Raw genomic sequence first — 20,269 nt, 5'->3', positions numbered from 1 at the left:
CCTCTCCAGGCTGATAGTTTGAAATTAAAGGCAACAGAATAACAATTTCAGTCAAAATCCAGAGACCAAGGGAGGAATTAAGAAATAGTTTGTGGAGACCAGGATTTGTCACAGCACAAGTTCCAGACTAAAGGGGTGTGGAGGGATGGGCCTATAGAAAGAGCCATCAAGGCTGGGCATGGTGGCTCACACCTGTAATCCCAGCACTTTGGGAGGCCAAGGTGGGCGGATCACCTGAGTTTGGGAGTTCAAGACCAGCCTGACCAACACGGTGAAACCCCATCTCTACTAAAAATACAAAAATTAGCCGGGCATGGTGGCGTGGTGGCACGCACCTATAATCCCAGCTACTCAGGAGGCTGAGGCAGGAGAATCGCTTGAACCCGGGAGGTGGAGGTTGCAGTGAGCTGAGATCTTACCGTTGCACTCCAGCCTGGGTGACAGAGCAAAACTCTGTCAAGAAAGGAAGAATGGAAGAAAGGAAGGAAGAAAGAAAGACGGAAAGAAAGAAAGAAAGATGGAAAGAAAGACGGAAAGAAAGAAAGACAAGAAAGAAAGAAAGAGAGAGAGAAAAAAAAAAAAAAGAAAGAAAGAAAGAAAGAAAGAAAGAAAGAAAGAAAGAAAGAAAGAAAGAAAGAAAGAAAGAAAGAAAGAAAGAAAGAAAGAGAGAAAGAGTCAACAGAATGCCAGGTGCCACGGTTATGCCTGTAGTCCCAGCTACTTGGGAGGCTGAGGCAGGAGGATCCCTTGAGCACAGGAGTTTACTCAGCCTGGGTAACATAGTGAGAACTTGCCTTAAAAATTTGTTTTTTGTCTAAAAAAATAAAAAGAGCCATCAGAGAACCCCACAAGTGGACCAAGGTGAGGGCTTACATGGGGTCCAAGCTATGATGTTCTTTCACAGCAATGATTCCTGGGTGCAATGGAAGGAGGCTCTGGAGAAAAGGCGGCCCCAGGCAGAAAGGCAGGGAGTAGGTTTGGGTTGAGCCCTTCTTCTGAGCTGAGGCTACAAACATTAAAACATACGTCTAGAGGGTGCCCCAGCTGCAAGAGTCAGGACGGAGACACCCCAAAGGAAACAAGTATTTGGGGGTGGGGCTTGGGGGCTCTGGAGGGTGAAGGGAAAGAGAGGAGCTGGGGAGCTTCCCAGTCTTCTACAACTTTACAAAAGAGTGGACCCCAGGCAATCTTGGCCTTCTTCTCCCTTTAACCTACATACTATCTATAGTCTCTGGCTTCCTACAATTTCTGTCAAGAATCCTAGATATTCCTGCAATTATGTTCAAATGACAGTTCCCACCCAGACGATGTGGCCTTTTTGTAACATCCTCCAACCTTTCTCATTCCTCTGAGTCAGGAAGGAAAACAAACTCTTCAGAAGTCCAGATCTGAAAAAACCCTAGTTGGGCTGACTCCCACTCCTACAGCATCCCTTTTATTCCCAGGCCCTAGTAAGCCTGAATTCAGTGTTCTTAAAGCTGACCCCTTGAAGAGCTGCAGTGGATAATTACAGCAAACATCAATCACATGGGCCCCGGGGGAACTAACTCCTGGGGGCACTAACTGCCCAGCCCACAGAGTGTGCTCTTGCCTACACATTACAGAAGTACCCACAGAGCAGACTGGTCGTCCTCGTCTCCACTTTGTAGGGTCTGTAGTTTTATATGTTCTCATCCCATCAGGCACTGCAGTTCTGTGGTTTACCCATTCAATAACAATGTTTGTTGCTGGCATCTAGACAGATTTTTTTTTTTTTTTTTTAAGTAGCTATTAACTTTGAAAATTGACACCTTTTGGGAATAACAGACCAGCCCTTGCCAATCTCCACTATGGTGACTCAGTCCTGTAAGAGACAACATTTTATTCATCATCTCTCACTCAAGGGCCAACTCAGAAGAATTCTTTACACCTGCTAGAAATAGTGAGAAAATATGATAGGGTGAAAATTCCATGTTGTGAAATGCCCTGTGTGTGGTAACCCTATGCAGGAGGCTAAGAAGAATTTTTGCCGTCTTTTCCATTGAAGGGTTTATAGCAAATCCAAACTCTACTTTATCTAAAGGGAATTTCTTTTTTTTTTTTTTTGAGATAGAGTTTCTCTCTTGTTGCCCAGGCTGGAGTGCAATGGCGTGATCTCAGCTTACTGCAACCTCCACCTCCTGGGTTCAAGCAATTCTCTAGCCTCAGCCTCCCGAGTAGCTGGGATTACAGGTGTATACCACCACGCCCAGCTAATTTTTGTATTTTTAGTAGATATGGGGGTTTCATCATGTTGGCCAGGCTGGTCTCAAACTCCTGACCTCAGGTGATCCACCCACCTCAGCCTCCCAAAGTGCTGAGATTACATAGGCGTGAGCCACCGCACCGGCCAATGGCAAATATATTTTTTTTCATATGCTCGTAGGTACCCAGTAACCCACAAAAACATATGATTTTATTCTGTCAAATATCTTCATAGTTGGTTTTTTAAGAGGCAGGGTCTCACTCTGTTGCTTAGGCAGGAGTGGAGTTACCCCTAGCTCACCGCAGCCTTAGACACCTGGGTTCAAGTGATCCTCCCATCTCAGCCTCCTGAGTAGCTGGGACCACAGGCACGTGCCATCATGCCTGATTTTTTTTTTTTTAAGAAACAGGATCTCGCTATGTTGTCCAGGCTGGTCTCAAACTCCTGGATTCAACTGATCCTCCTGCCTCAGCCTCCCAAAGCGCTGGGATTACAGGTGTGAGCCACTGCACCACGCAGCCTGCTTCCTGTATTGTAGGTACTCAGTGAACAACTTAGGAATTAGTAAAATTGAAAGGCCAGAAAGAAGTCACCAGAGTCCATTATGCAACAAGGAGACTCTGTCACTTTGTCACACACAGGCCAACAATGAATGTATGTAACCATCATCTTAACACCCACCTGCAAAACAAGCATTTTATGGCTTGATGCATGACCCTGAGCAAATAGACTCCAAAACGCCTGTGTCCCTGTTGGTCCCTTTCTAATAGCAGAAGCTGTTAAAGGAGGTAAGAGAAAATGCCAACATGCTCAGAAAGACATTGTATTTATACAAGCTATCGCCACCAGGAGTGCTTACTTTCAGCAAAAAGGAAGATTATAATGTGCCTATGACTCAATTCAATGGAATTGAATTTTTACACTGAACATTAACAAAATGTAAACACAGAAGTAAAGGCTAAATGTGAAAAGGTTACTGTCAAAGGGAAGCTTAGTTATCAGCAAAATATATATCCAGATTAACTAGCCATTTCTATCCTTGACTTTTCTCCCTCTAGCAATCTTTTAAGCCTTTTAAAGGTGGAATAACACCCACCACAAGCATCTGAAACACAGCCCACTTATGTATCACATCTACTTTTGGAGGAGCTGGTTTGCCTAGTGAACAACAGCATTGTGGGTTTTAGCAGAAAAGAGAAGGAACATTTCCTGTCTGAACAGAATGACCACGCATGCAGCACTTTGTACTCTTTCCATCAACAGCAGAACAAAGCTATTTCCTTTGGATTAGAAAGCTGCCAGGACATGCTGGCACATTCTATCTCTTCTTTACTTTGTGCTCCCCTGCCCTCCAGTAAGGGTACAGCAAACTACTATTCAACCATCTTTTAAAGGGTGTTAGGCAATGGTGCTGCAACATACCATATATTTGCTTTACTGACCCCAAATAAAAACAAGTAAGGTAAATGAAGTTCAAATATTTAGAGTTCATGCTCTTCACCTTTTTACTTGTGGTTGTTTTCCCCCCTCCTCAAATGGTATTTGTTTCTGCAGCCTCACAGCAACTGAAAGTTATTTCAATTCTTTTCCTGCAATTTTAAACTCTGCAAAAATGGCCTTGAGTAACTCCCAAGACTTACCAGGAATATAAGATACATCCGATTAAGAGGCTGGTCCCCAGTATAGTCACCAAGTTTTCATCTCTGTACAGGTCTTGACCGAAGTCAGGCACACAGATTGTAACATTTTTCCCATGTTCATCTAGAACTTGTAAAGAAAAAACAAAGTCATCATAGTGAAATAGAAAGTCCAGTTGTAACTCACAGAAGCACTCATTTTGGCAAAACTCAGGTAGCTGTGGTGTACCTCCTTAGAATAGTGAACACTTATCACTGGAAACTTCTACTCTACAGGCTGTTTCCATGCAGACTGGATTTCTATTTCAAAGAACCATTCTCCCACATCATCACACCCTTGGAACAAGACCCTCAGATTCCAGCTCAGTGCCATGGGGCTCAAACAGATGCAAGACCTAAGGAGAAAGTCTTGCTCATTTTCAGTACTATTCAAACAACAGTAAAAAGACAAGTCAGGCGCATTTTTCAGTTGACAGGGCAGCCCCTACTATCTTCGGTAGGGTGCAGATACCAAGCAGTGCTGAGGTGAATCAACAGCCAACAATAGCTCCTAAACCAGTTGAGAAGCTATTTAGATGTGATATGATAATTGCGATATCTGTCTACAACTTGGAAACCTCCTGAGGTTTTTTTTAAAATATGGGTGACCACATGTGATATTGTGAAATATGTATTTGGTCTTCATCCGCATTTACTTGCAAGCAACTCCTAAAATCCTTGAAATCTCCAAAATGGTGTCTTTTTGTATGTTAAACATGAACTAATGGCTGGCAGCCCCTAGGCAGCTTCAGGATGGGGGCTGGTCACCAGAAAGACCAACGTAGGATTAGAGGGTTGGGGCTTTCAGACCCACTCTCCAAACTCCAGGAATGGGAGGAATGGGAGAAATGACAGTTGATCACCAAGGGCCAATGGTTTAATCATTTAATCAATCATGCCTGTGTAATGAAGTCTCCATAAAAGGCCCAAAGGACATGGTTCAGAGAGCTTTCTGAGAGCTGGAGGCTTACAGGAAGGTGAACACGACCTCATCCATATGTTAGGAACCCAGCCACACCAACTCCATGGAGACAGAAGCTCGGGACCCTTCCAGACCTTGCCTTATATGTATTTGCACCTGCCTGTTTACTCATATTCTTTAAAATATCCTTTGTAATAAATCAGTAAAGATAAGTATTTCCTGAGTTCTGTGAGCCACTCTATCAAATTAATCCATTTCAAAGAAGGGGTAACTGTGGGAGCCCTAACAGTTGGTCAGAAGTTCTGGGGGGCCGGACTTCTGACCAGCGGGTAGGGTAGGGCTGTTTTGTGGAATTGAGCCTTCAACCTGTGGGATCTGACCTTATCTCCAGTTGGAGCATCCGAATTGGATTGGAGGACACCCAATTGAAGCCCACTGCGGAACTTACTGCCTGCTTGCTGGTGGGGACAAATCTCCACATATTTTAGTGTCACAGAAACCTTCTGTGTTGACTGTTGTAGTGTGAAACAGAAGCAAAACTGAGTTATTCTAAACACTACGTAACAAAGATTCCTATAATATAACCATCAGTGGTAATTTACCTTTTACCTGACATGGGGTCTTCCATTTGGAACACCCAACCTAGGTCTGACTGCCAACTTTGCCACCAAAGCAAGTAACATAAACATAAAATAACACTCTAGAAACCACTTTACAAACGTGTACGTTTTAAGTGTCTGAAGTGAGACTAAAATTATTTTTTTTTTTGTATTTTTTTTTTTTTTTAGTAGAGACGGGGTTTCACCGTGTTAGCCAGGATGGTCTTGATCTCCTGACCCCGTGATCCGCCCGTCTCGGCCTCCCAAAGTGCTGGGATTACAAGCTTGAGCCACCGCGCCCGGCCGGGGAGACTAAAATTATGACTGGTATTTGCACTTGAAACAGTAAACATAACTGTGTATGCTGTGGTTTAAGGAATCTTTTATTATTTGTATAAATTTATGGGGTACAAGTGTTAGCTTTTTTACATATAGCGGAGAAGTCTTGGCTTTTAGTGTATCTATCACCCAGATAATATGTATTGTACCCATTAAGTAATTTCTCACCATCTATCCCCTCCCTCCTTCCTATGTTTGAGACTTCACTATCATTCCACACTCATGTCCATGTGTACACACTATTTAACTCCCACTTAAAAGTGAGAACATGCAGTATTTTTCTTTCTGTGTCTGCTTGTTTCACTTAAGATAATGGCTTCGTTTCATCCATGTTGCTACAAAAGACAGGATTTCATTCTTTTTTATGGCTGAATAGTATTCCATTGTGTGGATATATACACATATATATATATTTGTATACATATAAATCACGTTTTTTCTTTTTTTTTTTTTTTTTTTGGAGACAGAGTCTGGCTCTGTACCCCAGGCTGGAGTGCAGTGGCGCGATCTCAACCTCGGCTCACTGCAAGCTCCGCCTCCCGGGTTCACGCCATTCTCCTGCCTCAGCCTCCTGAGCAGCTGGGACTACAGGCGCCCGCCACCGCGTCTGGCTAATTTTTTGTATTTTTAGTAGAGACGGGGTTTCACCGTGGTCTCCATCTCCTGACCTCGTGATCTGCCCACCTCGGCCTCCCAAAGTGCTGGGATTACAAGTGTGAGCCACCGCGCCTGGCCAAATCACGTGTTCTTTAGCCAATCATCTGTTGATGGGACACTTAAGGTGATTCCATATCTTTGCTATTGTGAAATGTGCTGTGATAAACACAGAGGTGCAGGTATCTTTTTGAAATAATGATTTCTTTTCCTTTTCATAGATACCCAGTAGTGGGATTGCTGGATCAAATGGTAGCTCTATTTTTAGTTCTCTGAGAAATCTCCACACTGTTTCCCATAGTAGCTATGCTAATTTACATTCCCATCAACAATGTAAGTGTTCCCATTTCTCCACATCCTTGCCAACATCTGTTACTTTTTGTCTTTTTAATACTAGCCATTCTGACTGGTGTGAAATGGCATCTAGTTATGGTTTTAATTTGCATTCTCAGATAATTAGCAATGTTGAGCATTTTTTTCATATGCCTGTTGGCCATTTATATGTCTTATTTAGAAAAAAAATGAACTGTCTATTCATGTCCTTTGACCACTTTTTAATGGATTTAGTGGTTTTTGTTGAATTGAGCTCCTTGTAAATTCTGCATATTGCTCCCCTGTAAGACACAGTTTGCAAATATTTTCTCTGATTCTGCAGGTTGTCTGTTCATGCTGTTGATTATTTCTTTTGCTGTACAGAAGCTAATTAGATTAATATAGTTCCATTTGTCTGGTTTTGTTTTTGTTGTCTGTGCTTTTGAGGTCTTAGTCATGAATTCTTTGCCTTGAGCAATATCCAGAAGAGTTTTCCTAGGTTTTCTTCTAGTATTTTTATAGTTTCAGGTCTTACATGTAAGTCTTTAATCCACCTTTTGTTGATTTTTGTATGTGGTGAGAGACAGGGTAGGGGTTCAGCATAAGGAAATCCAAATTTTCCAGGACCACTTATTGAAAAGCGTATCCTTTCCCCAGTGTGTGTTCTTGTCAACTTTGTCAAAGACCAGATGGCTATAAATATGTGGCTTTACTTCTGGGTTCTCTATGCAGTTCCATGGATCTATTCTTATGCAAATACCATGCTATTTTGCTTGCTGTAGCTTTGTAGCATAATTTGAAGAAGGGACTCCTTCAGCTTTGAAGTGTGATTCCTCCAAGCTTTGTTCTTTTTGCTTAGGATTGCTTTACCTATTCTGGCTCTGTTGTTTCCATACAAATTTTAGGATTGTTTTTCTGTGAAAAATATCATTGGTATTTTGATAGGGATAGCACTGAATGTGTAAGACTGCTTTAGGCAATATGGTTATTTTAACAATATTTATTCTTCTGATCCATGAGCATGGGATGTCTTTCCATTTGCTTGCATTTTTTTTTTTTTTTTTTTTTTTGAGACGTGGTCTTGTTCTTTCACCCAGTCTGGTGTACAGTGGCCTGATCATAGATCACTGTAACCTCAAGCTCCTGGGCTCAGGTGATCTTCCCACCTCAAACCCATGAGTAGCTAGAACTATAGGTGCATGCCACCACACCCAGCTAATTTGTAAATTTTTTGTGGAGATGGGGCTTTGCTATGTTGCTCAGGCCGGCCTCAAATTCCTGGCCTCAAGCTATCCTCCCACCTTGGCCTCCCAAAGTGCTGGGATCACAGGAATGTGCCCCTACTTATGGCCCCTCCCTCTAAGTTTTTCATCAGTGTTTAGTAGTTTTCATTGTAAAGATCTTTCACCTCCTTCATTAAATGTATTCTTAGTTATTTTATTTTTTGTATCTATTATAAATGGGATCAGCTTCTTCATTTGGTTCTCTGCTAGATGATTACTGGTGTATAGAAACACTACTGATTTTTTTTTTTTGAGGCGGAGTCTTGCTCCGTTGTCCAGGCTGGGGTGCGGGGGTGCAGTAGTGTGATCCTGGCTCACTGCAACCTCCCCCTCCCGGTTCAAGTGATTCTCCTGTCTCAGCCTCCCAAGTAGTTGGGATTACAGATGTGTGCACCACCAGGACTCGCTGATTTTTATATTTTTAGTAGAGACAGGGTTTCACCATGTTGGGCAAACTGGTCTTGAGCTCCTGACCTCAAATGATCCACCCACTTTGCCCTCCCAAAGTGCTGGGATTACAGATGTGAGTCAACGTACCCTGCCAAAACACTAGTAACTTTTGTATGTTGATTTTGTATACTTCAATATTATTGAATTCATTATACAAATCTAAGAGTGTTTTGGTGGAACCTTTTGGGTTTTCTAGATACAGAATCATATCATCAACAAACATGATAATTTGACTTCCTCTCTTCCAATTTGGATGCCTTTTATTTCTTTCTCTTGCCCGAGTGTCCTGGCTAGGACTTCCAGTACTATGGTGAATAGGCATGGTGAAGGTAGGCACCCTTATCTTGGTCCAGTTCTCAAAAGTTATGTTCCTACTTTATTGAGGGTTTTTTTTTACCACGAAAAGATGCTGAATTTTAACAAATGCTTTTTCTGCATCTATTGAAATGATCACATGGTTTTTATCTTTAATTCTGTTTATGTAATATGTAATGTATGATGTATCATATTTATAAATTTGCATATGTTGAACCATTCTTGCATCCATGGTATAATGCCCACTTGATCATGGTATATTATCTTCTGATGTACTATTACATTGTGTTTGCTAGTATTTTGTTGAAGATTTTTCCATCTATGTTCATCAGGGGTATTGGTCTATAATCTTCTTTTTTGTTGTATCCCTGTCTGGTTTTGGTTATCAGGGTGATATATCAGGCCTTGTATAATGAGTCAGGGAGAGTTCTTTCCTCCTCCATTTTTTGGCACAATTTCAGGAGGACTGGTATTAGTTCTCCCTTATATGTTTGGTAGGATTTGGCTATGACTCCATCCGGTCCTGGCTTTTTCTTATTGGAAGATTTTTTAAATCACTGATTCAGTGTCACTATTCATCATTGGCCTGTTTAGGATTTCTATTCTTTCTTGCTTTCCAGAAATGTATCCATTTCCTCTAGGTTTTCTAGTTTGTAAGTATATGGATGTTCATAATAGTCTGTAATGATCTTTGTACTTTTGTGGTGTTATTGTGATTTTTCCTTTTTCATTTCTAATTTTGTTGATTTGGTCTTCTCTCTTCTTGGTAGGGGCTTATCAATTTTGTTTATCTTTTCAACAAACCAACTTTTTTTTGTTTTGTTGATCCTCTGTATTTTTCTCATGGGCTTTTTTTTGGTGGGGGGAGGTCTGTATTTTATTTAGTTCCTTATTTCATTTTTTTGAGACAAAGCCCCTGTCTATTGCCCTGGGTAGAGTGCAGTGGTGCAATAAGAGCTCACAGTTTACTGCAGCCTCAACCTCTGGGGCTCCAGGGATTCTCCCACCTCAGCCTCCCGAGTAGCTGGGACTACAGATGTGCGCCACCATGCCTGGATACTTTCTTGTATTTTTTTGTAGGGACAGGGTTTCGCCATGTTGCCCAGGCTGGTCTCAAACTCCTGGGCTCCTGCAATCTGCCTGCCTCAGCCTCCCGAAGTGCTAGGATTACAACCATGAGCCAACTCAACACAGCCCTGATCTTTGTTATTTCTTTTGTTCTGCTAACTTTGGGTTTGGTTTCTTCTTGATTTTCTAGTTCCAGGTACAACATTAGGTTGTTAATTTGTGATCTTTCTGCTTTTTTGATGTAGGCATTTAATGCTATAAACTTCCCTGTGTATGCTGTGGTTTCAAGAATCTTTATTCTTAAGCTAATTTAAAAAATGTAGAGCACTTGAAATTTAAAATAACTTTTTTTCTGTTTTTTTTTGTTGTTTTTTTTTCTGGTAGAGATGCATATGTTGCCAAGGCTGGTCTCAGCTCCTGGCTGCAAGCAATCTTCCTGCCTCAGCCTCCCAAGGTGCTTAGATTACAGGCATGAGCCACCATGCTCAGCCTTTTCTTCTGTTTTAAAGGGATACCTGTCATTTAAAAAATATTGTAAATTAAAATCCCAGTAAGTAAAAGCCAGAAATTAATACATAAACAGACATAAAAGAAAGTCTTAAAGAGACGAAATTTATGTACACTTACTGAGTCAAGATAGAATATTAAAAAAAAAAAAAAAATTAAATCCAGGATAGGCAATACTTACTTAAGACCTCTACTTACATTACTTTCCACTGTAAATAGCAACAAGGACAAGCCCATAAATAGTACGTATATATGCTAAAACTTTCAAAATTATCATTGCACCAGCTTTCCAAATTTAAGAGGAAACAACTTCAATTTTCTTAGACACTACATTTATTTAATTTGATTTATATAAGCTCAAATATACCCAAACATACATTTATATATGCTTATGTGTATGTATATATGTATGTATGTGTGTATATATTTACATTTATACATCACAAAAGTAATAGGGAGGGTAAGTTAAGTTTCTGCAAGTTACTTAAGTAGCAGGATCAGTCTATAAACCGGGCAGTCCGACTTCAAAGCTCATGCTCTAATCACTATGTTCGGCTGTCTCTGTAAATAAATGTCATTTAGGACGAGTGGTTTGAGGTCACATAGCCAGTAAATCATGGGATCTGTGCTCAGATCCTGCTCCCCACTCCCCACTCCCCCACATTCTTTCCACTCTCTCTGTTCCACGGCTATAGTCAGAAAAGAAAAGAAATACAACTAAATTAAGAGGTTATTTAGGCCTAAAAGCAAACTCTACAGCCAAACCTTTCCTCCTGTCTGTCCTACACACCAGGAAGAATTGAAAAAGGGAATTTTCCTTTACATAGCCCAAGTTAAAGACTTTTTTAACTTTAAAAGAGAGATGAAAAAGTCTAGATCATCTCTCTATTGTGATTTAGTACACTTCTAATAATTTATTTTTCAACTTAATTTTTGTGGATACATAGTAGGTGTACATATTTATGTGGTACATGAGATGTTTTAATACAGGCATGAAATATGTAACCATCACATCATCTAAAATGGGGTATCCATCCCCTCATGCATTGATCCTTTGTGTTACAAGCAGTCCAATTATACTCTTTTAGTTATTTTTAAATGTACAATTAAATTTGACTATAGTCACCCTGTTGTGCTATCAAATACTAGGTCTTATTCATTCTTCCTATTTATTGTGTACCCATTAATCATCCCAACCTCCTCCCAAACCTCCCCCAAACCCTTCCCAGCCTCTGGTAGCCATCCTTCTGCTCTCTATCTCCATGGCCTCTCCAATATTTAAACAATAGTTCACTCCTCCATGAAAGAAAATATTCACACCGCAAACACAAGCCCCCTAACAGGCTGGCTTACCTACTTCTGCAGGTTTGCTGGACAGAGCTGAGAAGGTGAGGTAGGTGACATAGCAGCTTATGACCCCTGATTGTAGGAGCCCCGAGTGCGGCTGTCCTGAAAAATGACAAGAGACAGAGAGACAACAGGTTTTAATTTGAAGAAAAAGAAAGCATATGCCTAAAAAACCTGACAGTCCCCATGACAGTCCTCAAACTTGAGCTTCCACCTTTAAAGGAAAGAAAAGAGAAAAAAAAATGTAGTGTGTTTCTCAGATAAAACTAAAAAGATATTAAGGGGGAGAAAGTTACACACTGAGCTGAACATTGCTATTTTAAAGATGTCAGGTTCTGCCAAGTTCTCTACCAATACTTTATCAAGCCTATGGCTATACTTAAACACATTGACTAGTCTCCCTGAGGTTTGTAACATTAGTTCTTAAATCCCAAGATCAGAAAAAAAATTACCGTCGTTGTTGATAAAACCGCATAGCTTAGTTGGGGAGGGGAGTAAGCGGTAAACCAGATTTCACAGGGGATGTATTCCGGATTCTACAAGGTCATCACATACCACAATCTATGATAGGACAAAAAGCTCTTACCTGCCAATGGACAAAAAGCTTTTGGGAACAGAATACAAGAATTGCTCTTGGCTAAAGAGGAAGGCTATGGGGCTCAGCATTCACTGGGAGAAGGGCTTTAAGGTTATTTATTGATTCATTTATTTTTAACTTTTATTTTAGGTTTTGGGGTGTATATGCAGGTTTGTTGTAAGGGGAAAATTATCATGGGGGTTTGTTGTACAGATTATTTCGTCACCCAGGTATTAAGTCTAGTACCCATTAGTTATCTTTCCTGATCCTCTCCTTCTTCCCACCCTCCACCCTCTGATAGATAGGCCCCAGTGTGTGTTGTTCCCCTCTATGTGTCCATATGTTCTCATCATTTAGCTCCCACTTTCAAGCAAGAACATGTGGTATTTGGTTTTCTGTTCCTGTGTTCATTTTAAGGATAATGTCTTCCAGCACCATCCATGTTCCTGAAAAGGACATGATCTCTTACCTTTTTATGGCTACACAGTATTCCACAGATTCCATAGTGTATATGTACCACATTTTCTTTATTCAGTATACCATTGATGGGCATTTAGGTTGATTCCATATCTTTGCTATTGTGAATAGTGTTGCAGTGAACATACGTGTGCCTCTGTCTTTATGTGAGAACCATTTATATTCCTTTGGGTATATACCCAGTAATGAGATTGCTGGGCCTAATGGTAGTTCTGTTTTTAGGTCTGAGGAACTGCCACACTGCTTTCCACTATGGTTGAACTAATTTACATTCCCACCAACAGTGTATAAGTGTTCATTTTTCTCTGAAACTTCACAAGCCATCTGTTATTTTTTGAAAGTTATAATATTTCAAGTAAACTAAAGGTTCAGATCTTTCAGAGTAACCAGGATGTGATAAGGGATCTCTCTTTTTTTCCCGTGAAATTTTCGACCACTTACTGACATAAAAGGATGCAGTTTTATTCAGTCTTGTGGTCAAATTTGTTTCCAAAATTATCATTATTAAATTATAATTACCGATAAAGACATAAAACAGACCCTGTTATAATGTTGCTCTTTGGCAAGGGAATAAGATTTCCCTTAGCACCTAATGGTACTAAACCAAATATTTCAGAACATTATCCCTATTTCAAAAGATAAAGATTTAACCCAAAGATTTTAATCAGAATATCAAGTTTTTCTAGGAACTCTTAACTGATCAATTAAAGGGATTAGGCAAATACTCTCAATTTCAATAATGGTCTTAAAATTTTTAGTAGAGGAAAACATAGTATTTGTGACTAGTTTTTTTTTTCTTCTTCTTCTTCTTTTTTGACACAGAGTCTCACTCTGTCACCCAGGCTGGAGTGCAGCGGGGGATCTTGGCTGACTGCAACCTCTGCCTCCCAGGTTCAAGCAATTCTCCTGCCTCGGCCTAACCAGGTAGCAGGGACTACAGGCGTGCGCCACCACAGCTGGTTAATTATTTTGGGTATTTTTAGTAGAGACGGGGTTTCCCCATGTTGGCCAGGCTGGTCTTGAACTCCTGACCTCAGATGATCTGCCGCCTGCCTTGGCCTCCCAAAGTGGGGATTACAGGCATGAAACACCGCACCCGACCACTAGTTGCCTTTTTAAACCACTATTTTAGAAAGGATTCAAGGGGGCTGTAAATTTATCGCCTATATTTTCCTACCTAGAACCTGAATGTCATGCGCATTTTCATCACCTATAGGGTCCGACACCCACAAAAAAACATCAGACCAGGGACATCTCACTGTAAGCCCAAAGACACTATATCCTGGCTTAAGAAACCAAGAGTAGTTTCTAAATGACAATTCACATGTATACTTCCTAAAGCACTTTCAAATCCCACTGTCTCTTCCTTCCGGCTTTGAAATGACCATGAGCAAGGTCAGGCTCACATGTTTCCACTGACTTCACTGAGGAAGAACCTGGGTCTAAGGAAGGTTAGCACATGGGCCAGCTGCTGGCTGAGCTGGGATGGGATGTCCTGCTTCCTGACTCCCAGACCACACTGCCCACAGCCTTGAGTGAAAGATGACCCGAGAACCAACCCTTTCTGCGGCCCTTTCATTCAACTTTTACACAGAGATTGTAGGGAAGCTCATAAACAACTGACTTGATATACTTGGAAGGCATTTCCCATTTAAAGGCTCCTTGTGGTACATTATTTAGCAAAGGCAGTATCTTCCTATTCATTGACTTCGTTAAGTTCAGGTCTTTCTTGACATGAGAAATGCTTGGCTATCACAGCTCGAGCGTGAGATATGAAGAGACTGGAGCCCCACCTTGCCCACTACTGACACATCCACAGTAAGTTAAGGAATACACTAGTTCAAAAAAAAAAAAAAAAAAAAAAAAAAAAAAAACCATTGAGTTTGCTCAAAGACACTTAGGAAAATATAAATAAGGAAGAATGGAAAAACCATGCTTACGATTTTGGACACAGGGCGAGATGGCTACCAATGAAATAAGCACGCATAGGCCTCCATTTACTCCCAGCAGAATTTTGTTTTCCATGCAGCCGTCTTTCTGTGTGTAAAACACTGCCATCAAAACCAAACCTCCAGTGGCAATGGAATACATGATGAGTGTCACCAGGGCCAGGGAGGCGTACCACAGCTTGTTACTGGCTGTGCCTGCTGTCCTGTTTCTCCGGGAAGTGGGTAAGAGGGAGAGGAGAGAAGACAAGTCAATGAAGCCCACCATTCTCTGATAACATTCACCATCCCTCAGGCAGTAACTAATACTACAGGCCACAGGCACTGGTACCCAGCTGCCCAGAAAACACATGATTTTAGCAGTGATTATGCTCTATCAAAGCTAGAAGGTTCTGGTAAATATGGAAACTTCTTGACTAAAGCTTAGAATTTTCTCTCAACACTGAGAGAATTCCACTTTCTGCAGCAAATGTATTCATTCATTAAAATGAATAATGTCAACCCAAATGAGAGACTGAGGCAACAGTCTCAATCAACCGAGGTTTACTGAGCCAGAGGTTTGAGGGTGCACCCAAAAACACACAAGTCACAGAATCTTCTGTGGCCGGTGCTCCCAAAGAGGTTGCAGAAGGCTCAGATTTACCCATTTCTTTAAAGGGGAGAAGGCATGCAGTTTTAAAGGGGACAGGTGGTGAGGCAAACGCGACATTCTCCCGAGATTTTAACTAGTGCCCAGTAAACTCCGCTATACAAGAGATATGATAAACATTTCAAAAGGGAGTAAAGGAAGAGTTCATTATATAGTCTCAGGGTAGGCAGAGAAATGACTGCTCTCCTGGCTTTGTTCTGCACCTGGGAAGATAAGCTTGTATGGGCATTGTCAGTGTGAAATGTAACAGACTGCAATTCCATAGACAAGGAGCTAGACTTAGGTCGCAGACCAAAAGTTACAGCTGATATGCCCTTTTTTATGGGAAGATACACATCTTGAAAGGTTTAGGGATCAGCAGATAATTTGCTTATGAGCAATTTGAGGGCAGTAATCCGGGATGCACGGGGCCTTTTGCCTTCTGTAGAGGTCTACCTAATGTGTAGTCCTTTGACACAAGGTTGGGAAGTCACAGCTATCTATGGGCAGGTGGGAGGGAGACAGCAGTGTCACGTGACTCTGTCTCCAGGTTTAACTCTGTTTGGTGTAATGAGTTTGAGCAGTCCTGAGACTCTTCATTTCCTTTAGCCACCTACAGACTTTATTCTAGCTTCTCCATTCTAACTGTGAACCACCCTGGGTCAGTTTTTGGCAGGAAGAAAAAGTTGCTCTTCAATGGGCTTCTCCAAGTTTTCTCCATAAACATAGAGCCCCAAAGTGCCATAGTCTCTACTCCAAAGTGCTGCCAGGAGAGGTGACTCACACCTGTAATCCCAGCACTTTGAGAGGCCAAGGCAGGCGGATCACTTGAAGCTAGGAGTTCAAGACCAGCCTGGGCAACATGGCAAAACTTTGTCTCTACAAAAATTAGAAATATTAGCAGCGTGTGGTGGTGCAAACTTGTAGTCCCAGCTGCTTGGGAGGCTGAGGTAGAAGGATCACCTGAACTCGGGTGGATGACGGCAGCTATGAGCCATGACTGCACTCCAGTTTGGGCAAGAGTGAGACCCTGTCTAAATTTTTTTTTTTTTTTTTTTGAGATGGAGTCTCGCTCTGTTGCCCAGGCTGGAGTGCAGTGGTGTGATCTTGGCTCATTGCAACCTCCACCTCCCAGGTTCAAGCAATTCTCTGCCTCAGCCTCCCTCGTAGCTGGAATTGCAGGCACCCACCACCATGCCCGGCTAGTTTTTGTCTTTTTATTAAAGACGGGGTTTCACCATCTTGGCCAGGCTGGTCTTGAACTCCTGACCTTGCGATCCACCTGCCTCTGCCTCCCAAAGTGCTAGGATTACAGGCATGAGCCACTGTGCCTGGCCCTAAATATTTAATAATAATAATAAATAAACTTTTAAAAACAGAAACAAAGTTTTGCCACAGCTCTTGTGGATGCCATCTTCTTAGGGAGAAAAGAGAATTACCTTTACTAAGAACCATATTGGCTGACCTTAGCTCTTTATTCCTTGAACTGAAGAGAAGGGCCTGTAACTGTGCTGCTTCTTTATCTAAAATAGTATCAGGGAATACTAAAAGAAAATTTGACATTAAAAAAAGTTAAATAGATAGGAATAAATTCTGGTGATCAACTGTATGGTAGGGTGATGATGGCTAGCAGTAAGGTATTGTATATTACAAAACAGCTAGAGGAGAGGCTTTTGAAGATTCTCAACACAAAGAAATGATACAGCCTGGCCAACAGAGCAAGACCCCATCTACAAAAACCAAAAACCAAACCAAAACAAAAAACAAAGATATTAGCTGGACATGCTAATTAGCTAGCTTCTTGGGAGGCAGAGGCAGGAGGATCTCTTGAGCCTAGGAGTTCAAGGCTGCAGTGAGTTACGACTGCGCCACTGCACTCCAGCCTGGGTGACAGAGTGAGACTCTGTCTCTTTAAAAAAAAGAAAAAAAAAAAGAAAGGAAAGAAAGAAAAAGATGATAAATCCATGAGGTAATGAATAGCCAACTACCTTGATTTGATTACTGTATGACATATATGTATCAACATGTCAAAATGTACCTGATAAATATGTACAATTACAATACATCAATTAAAAAATAAATTAGGGCACAGTGGCTCACACCTGTAATCCCAGCACTTTGGGAGGCCAAGGCGGACAGATTACAAGGTCAGGAATTCGAGACCAGCCTGACCAACATGGCAAAACCCCATCTCTACCAAAAATACAAAAATTACCCGGGCATGGTGGTGCATGCCTGTAATCCCAGCTACTTGGGTGGCTGAATTGCTTGGACACCAGAGGCAGAGGTTGCAGTGAGCCCAGATCATGCCACTGCACTCCAGCCTGGGCAAGAGAGGAAGACCCTGTCTCACACAAAAAAGGAAATTGTTCAGAACAAAGAAAAGTATCTATAAATGCTAAATGAACTAGACAGAACAACAGGGAGAATGAATTGAATGAATCATTGTCATCTGCCTTATGATTAAATTGCTCTTTGTAACCACATTCTCCCAAACCTCACAGAAAAAGCAACTTACTTTATGCCCTCACAAAACTGGAAAGTGTTCAAGCAACCCAGTTAAAATGTTTTAATGATGAAAAAATTCCTGCAGCCAGAAACAAAGAAAATAGGGAGGAAAGGCCAAAATGAGAATGACCGTCATATTCCTGAAACTGTGCCAGACACTCCAATGGCCTTGGAATTATTCTAACATAAAAGGCATACAAAGGAAATGAGAGAAAATGGGATTTTAAAAAGGAAAAAACAATCTAAGAGCAAATAATAATGGATGATGGGGAGACAGCATGAATTATACAGAAAAAGGTAAACACTGCTGACTGGTTTGTGGGTGGGAGATGACCAACACTTCTATTCACTATTCTTTTTGGTTATGTTATTAGAATATGAAGGACTTTCTTACAGTTAATTAATATTTACAGTCCATCCCAAAGTTAAATCTTCAACCCCAACCTTTCCCCTGAACGTCACTTATATTAACCAACTGTTCATTTAACAATTGGAGACCCACTCCAAGGTCTAATTGGCATCTCAAAGTTAGCACATTCAGGCTAAGGTAACTTCCTGATATTGACACCCCCATTCCTCCCTCCCCCAAGCCTGCCATTGTGCAATCATCCCAACCTCAGAAAACAGCAATTCCATCTTCCCATTGTTGGGGGAAGAGAGAAAGAAAGAGGAAAGGAAAGAAAGGAAAGGAAAGAAAGAGGAAAGGAAAAGGAAGAGGAAAAGGAAAGAGGGAAGGGAAGGGAAGGAAAGAGGGAAGGGAAGGAAAGAGGGAAGGGAAGGGAAGAGGGAAGGGAAGGGAAGAGGGAAGGGAAGGGAAGAGAGAAGGGAAGGGAAGGGGAGGGGAGGGGAGGGGAGGGGAGGGGAGGGGAGGGGGGGGGAGGGGAGGGAAGGGAAAGCACAGAAGAACTGCGGTCACTTTGGAAGCTTCTTGCTGCTCTCCCCTCCCCCACCCACCTCCACTCAGAGCTGGCTTTGGAACATATGAGGATCCAGCTCCTTGGTACCACAGAGTTCCAGACTACTCCTCCCTCACCTGGATTGTCTCCCCCTGACCTCCTTACTTGCACCTCTGACATCTTTTCACCTTTCTTGACTTAAAACAGATTATATTCCTCCCTTCTTAAGGCCCTCTGGTGCTCTCCCATTCCACTAAAAATACAAAAAAAAGTCTTTACACTTGACACCTAAAGCCTTTTGTTTCAATTCTAATAGAGAATTGACACTGTAAACCACAAAATTTGAGCTAGAAAGGAAAAAAAAGAACACACCAGTTAGTCCAAACACATTATTTAAGTGTGAAAACTGAGGTCAGAGGGGCCAACTGTGAAAGAGTGAAAGAGCAAGCATTAAAAGAGGCACTGAAGCCGAACACAATGTCATCCCAGTACTTTGGGAGGCCAAGGCAAAAGGATCTCTTTAACCCAGGAATTCAAGATCAGCCTGGGCAACGTGGCGAAACCCCATCTCTACCAAAAAAAAAAAAAGAAATTAGCCAAGTGTGGTGCCACATGCCTGTAGTCCCAGCTTCTCAGGGGGCTGAGGTGGGAGAATCACTTAAGCCTGGGAAATTGAAGCTCCAGTGAGCCATGGTCACACAACTGCACTCCTGCCTGGATGACAAAGTGAGATCCCATCTCAAAAAAAAAATAATAATAATAATAAGAAAAAGAAAAAGAAGAAAAGAAAGGGGTACTGAAATCTGCATCTCCTGGTTGCCAGGCCCAAGACCTTTCTACTCTACTGTTTTCAGGATCATCTACTTCTCAAGATGTTTACAAAGAGATAAATGAAAAAGGGAAGAAAAGGTACTTTAGTTATTCTATTAAGAGCAATGAGCATATTTTCTAGATTCTTATATGCAAGAGTCTGTTAAACTATAAACATGTTGACAATAGGGATTTTTGTTGGCATATATGCCTCAAAGCTTGGATAATAGCAACACTATTTGTTGCAGAGCTTTTAAGTCATTCTAACTGAGTTTCTGAAAGTTTTTAAAGCAAAAAAACTTTTCCAAAATGCCTGCTAAAAACATGGCATCAATAATTAGTCCCAGCAAATAGATTCAGAATCAATCAAAACATTAAAGTCAGACTGAAGAAGCACAAGTGTTCTCAAGAGAACATACTATTTAATGGGCAGATCAGACACCAAGGATCAAAACTGTTAATATTTTACCATGAAGTTCCTTATTTGAAGTATACTTGTGAAAATTTTAGGATGATGAATTTATTTTCTAATACAAAAATCAAATTGAAAGCACATTCAGGTCACGTGTGGTGGCTCACGCCTATAATCACAGCACTTTGGGAGGTCAAGGTGGATGGATTACTGGAGGTCAGGAGTTCAAGACAAGCCTGGCCCACATGGTGAAACCCCGTCTATACTAAAAATACAAAATTAGCTGGGTGTGGTGGTACACACCTGCAATCCCAGCTAC

General features: G+C 41.4%; 1 protein-coding gene across 1 annotated transcript in view; it reads right to left on the bottom strand.

Moving 5' to 3' along the window:
* Positions 1-20,269, bottom strand: part of SERINC5 (serine incorporator 5) — a 121,727-nt gene that overhangs the window by 17,322 nt on the left and 84,136 nt on the right. The window contains exons 6-8 of the mRNA XM_050795684.1: positions 14,691-14,902; positions 11,703-11,798; positions 3,865-3,991 (exon numbers count right to left, since the gene is read on the bottom strand). Of these exons, the coding sequence (XP_050651641.1) occupies positions 3,865-3,991; positions 11,703-11,798; positions 14,691-14,902 (435 nt within the window). The remainder of the gene's footprint in view (positions 1-3,864; positions 3,992-11,702; positions 11,799-14,690; positions 14,903-20,269) is intronic.

The sequence above is a fragment of the Macaca thibetana genome, chromosome 6 (assembly GCF_024542745.1).
Source record: "Macaca thibetana thibetana isolate TM-01 chromosome 6, ASM2454274v1, whole genome shotgun sequence".
In the NCBI taxonomy this organism is placed as follows: Eukaryota; Metazoa; Chordata; class Mammalia; order Primates; family Cercopithecidae; genus Macaca; species Macaca thibetana.
Note: the sequence above shows the minus strand (reverse complement) of the source record. Positions and strands in the feature narration are given on the sequence as shown.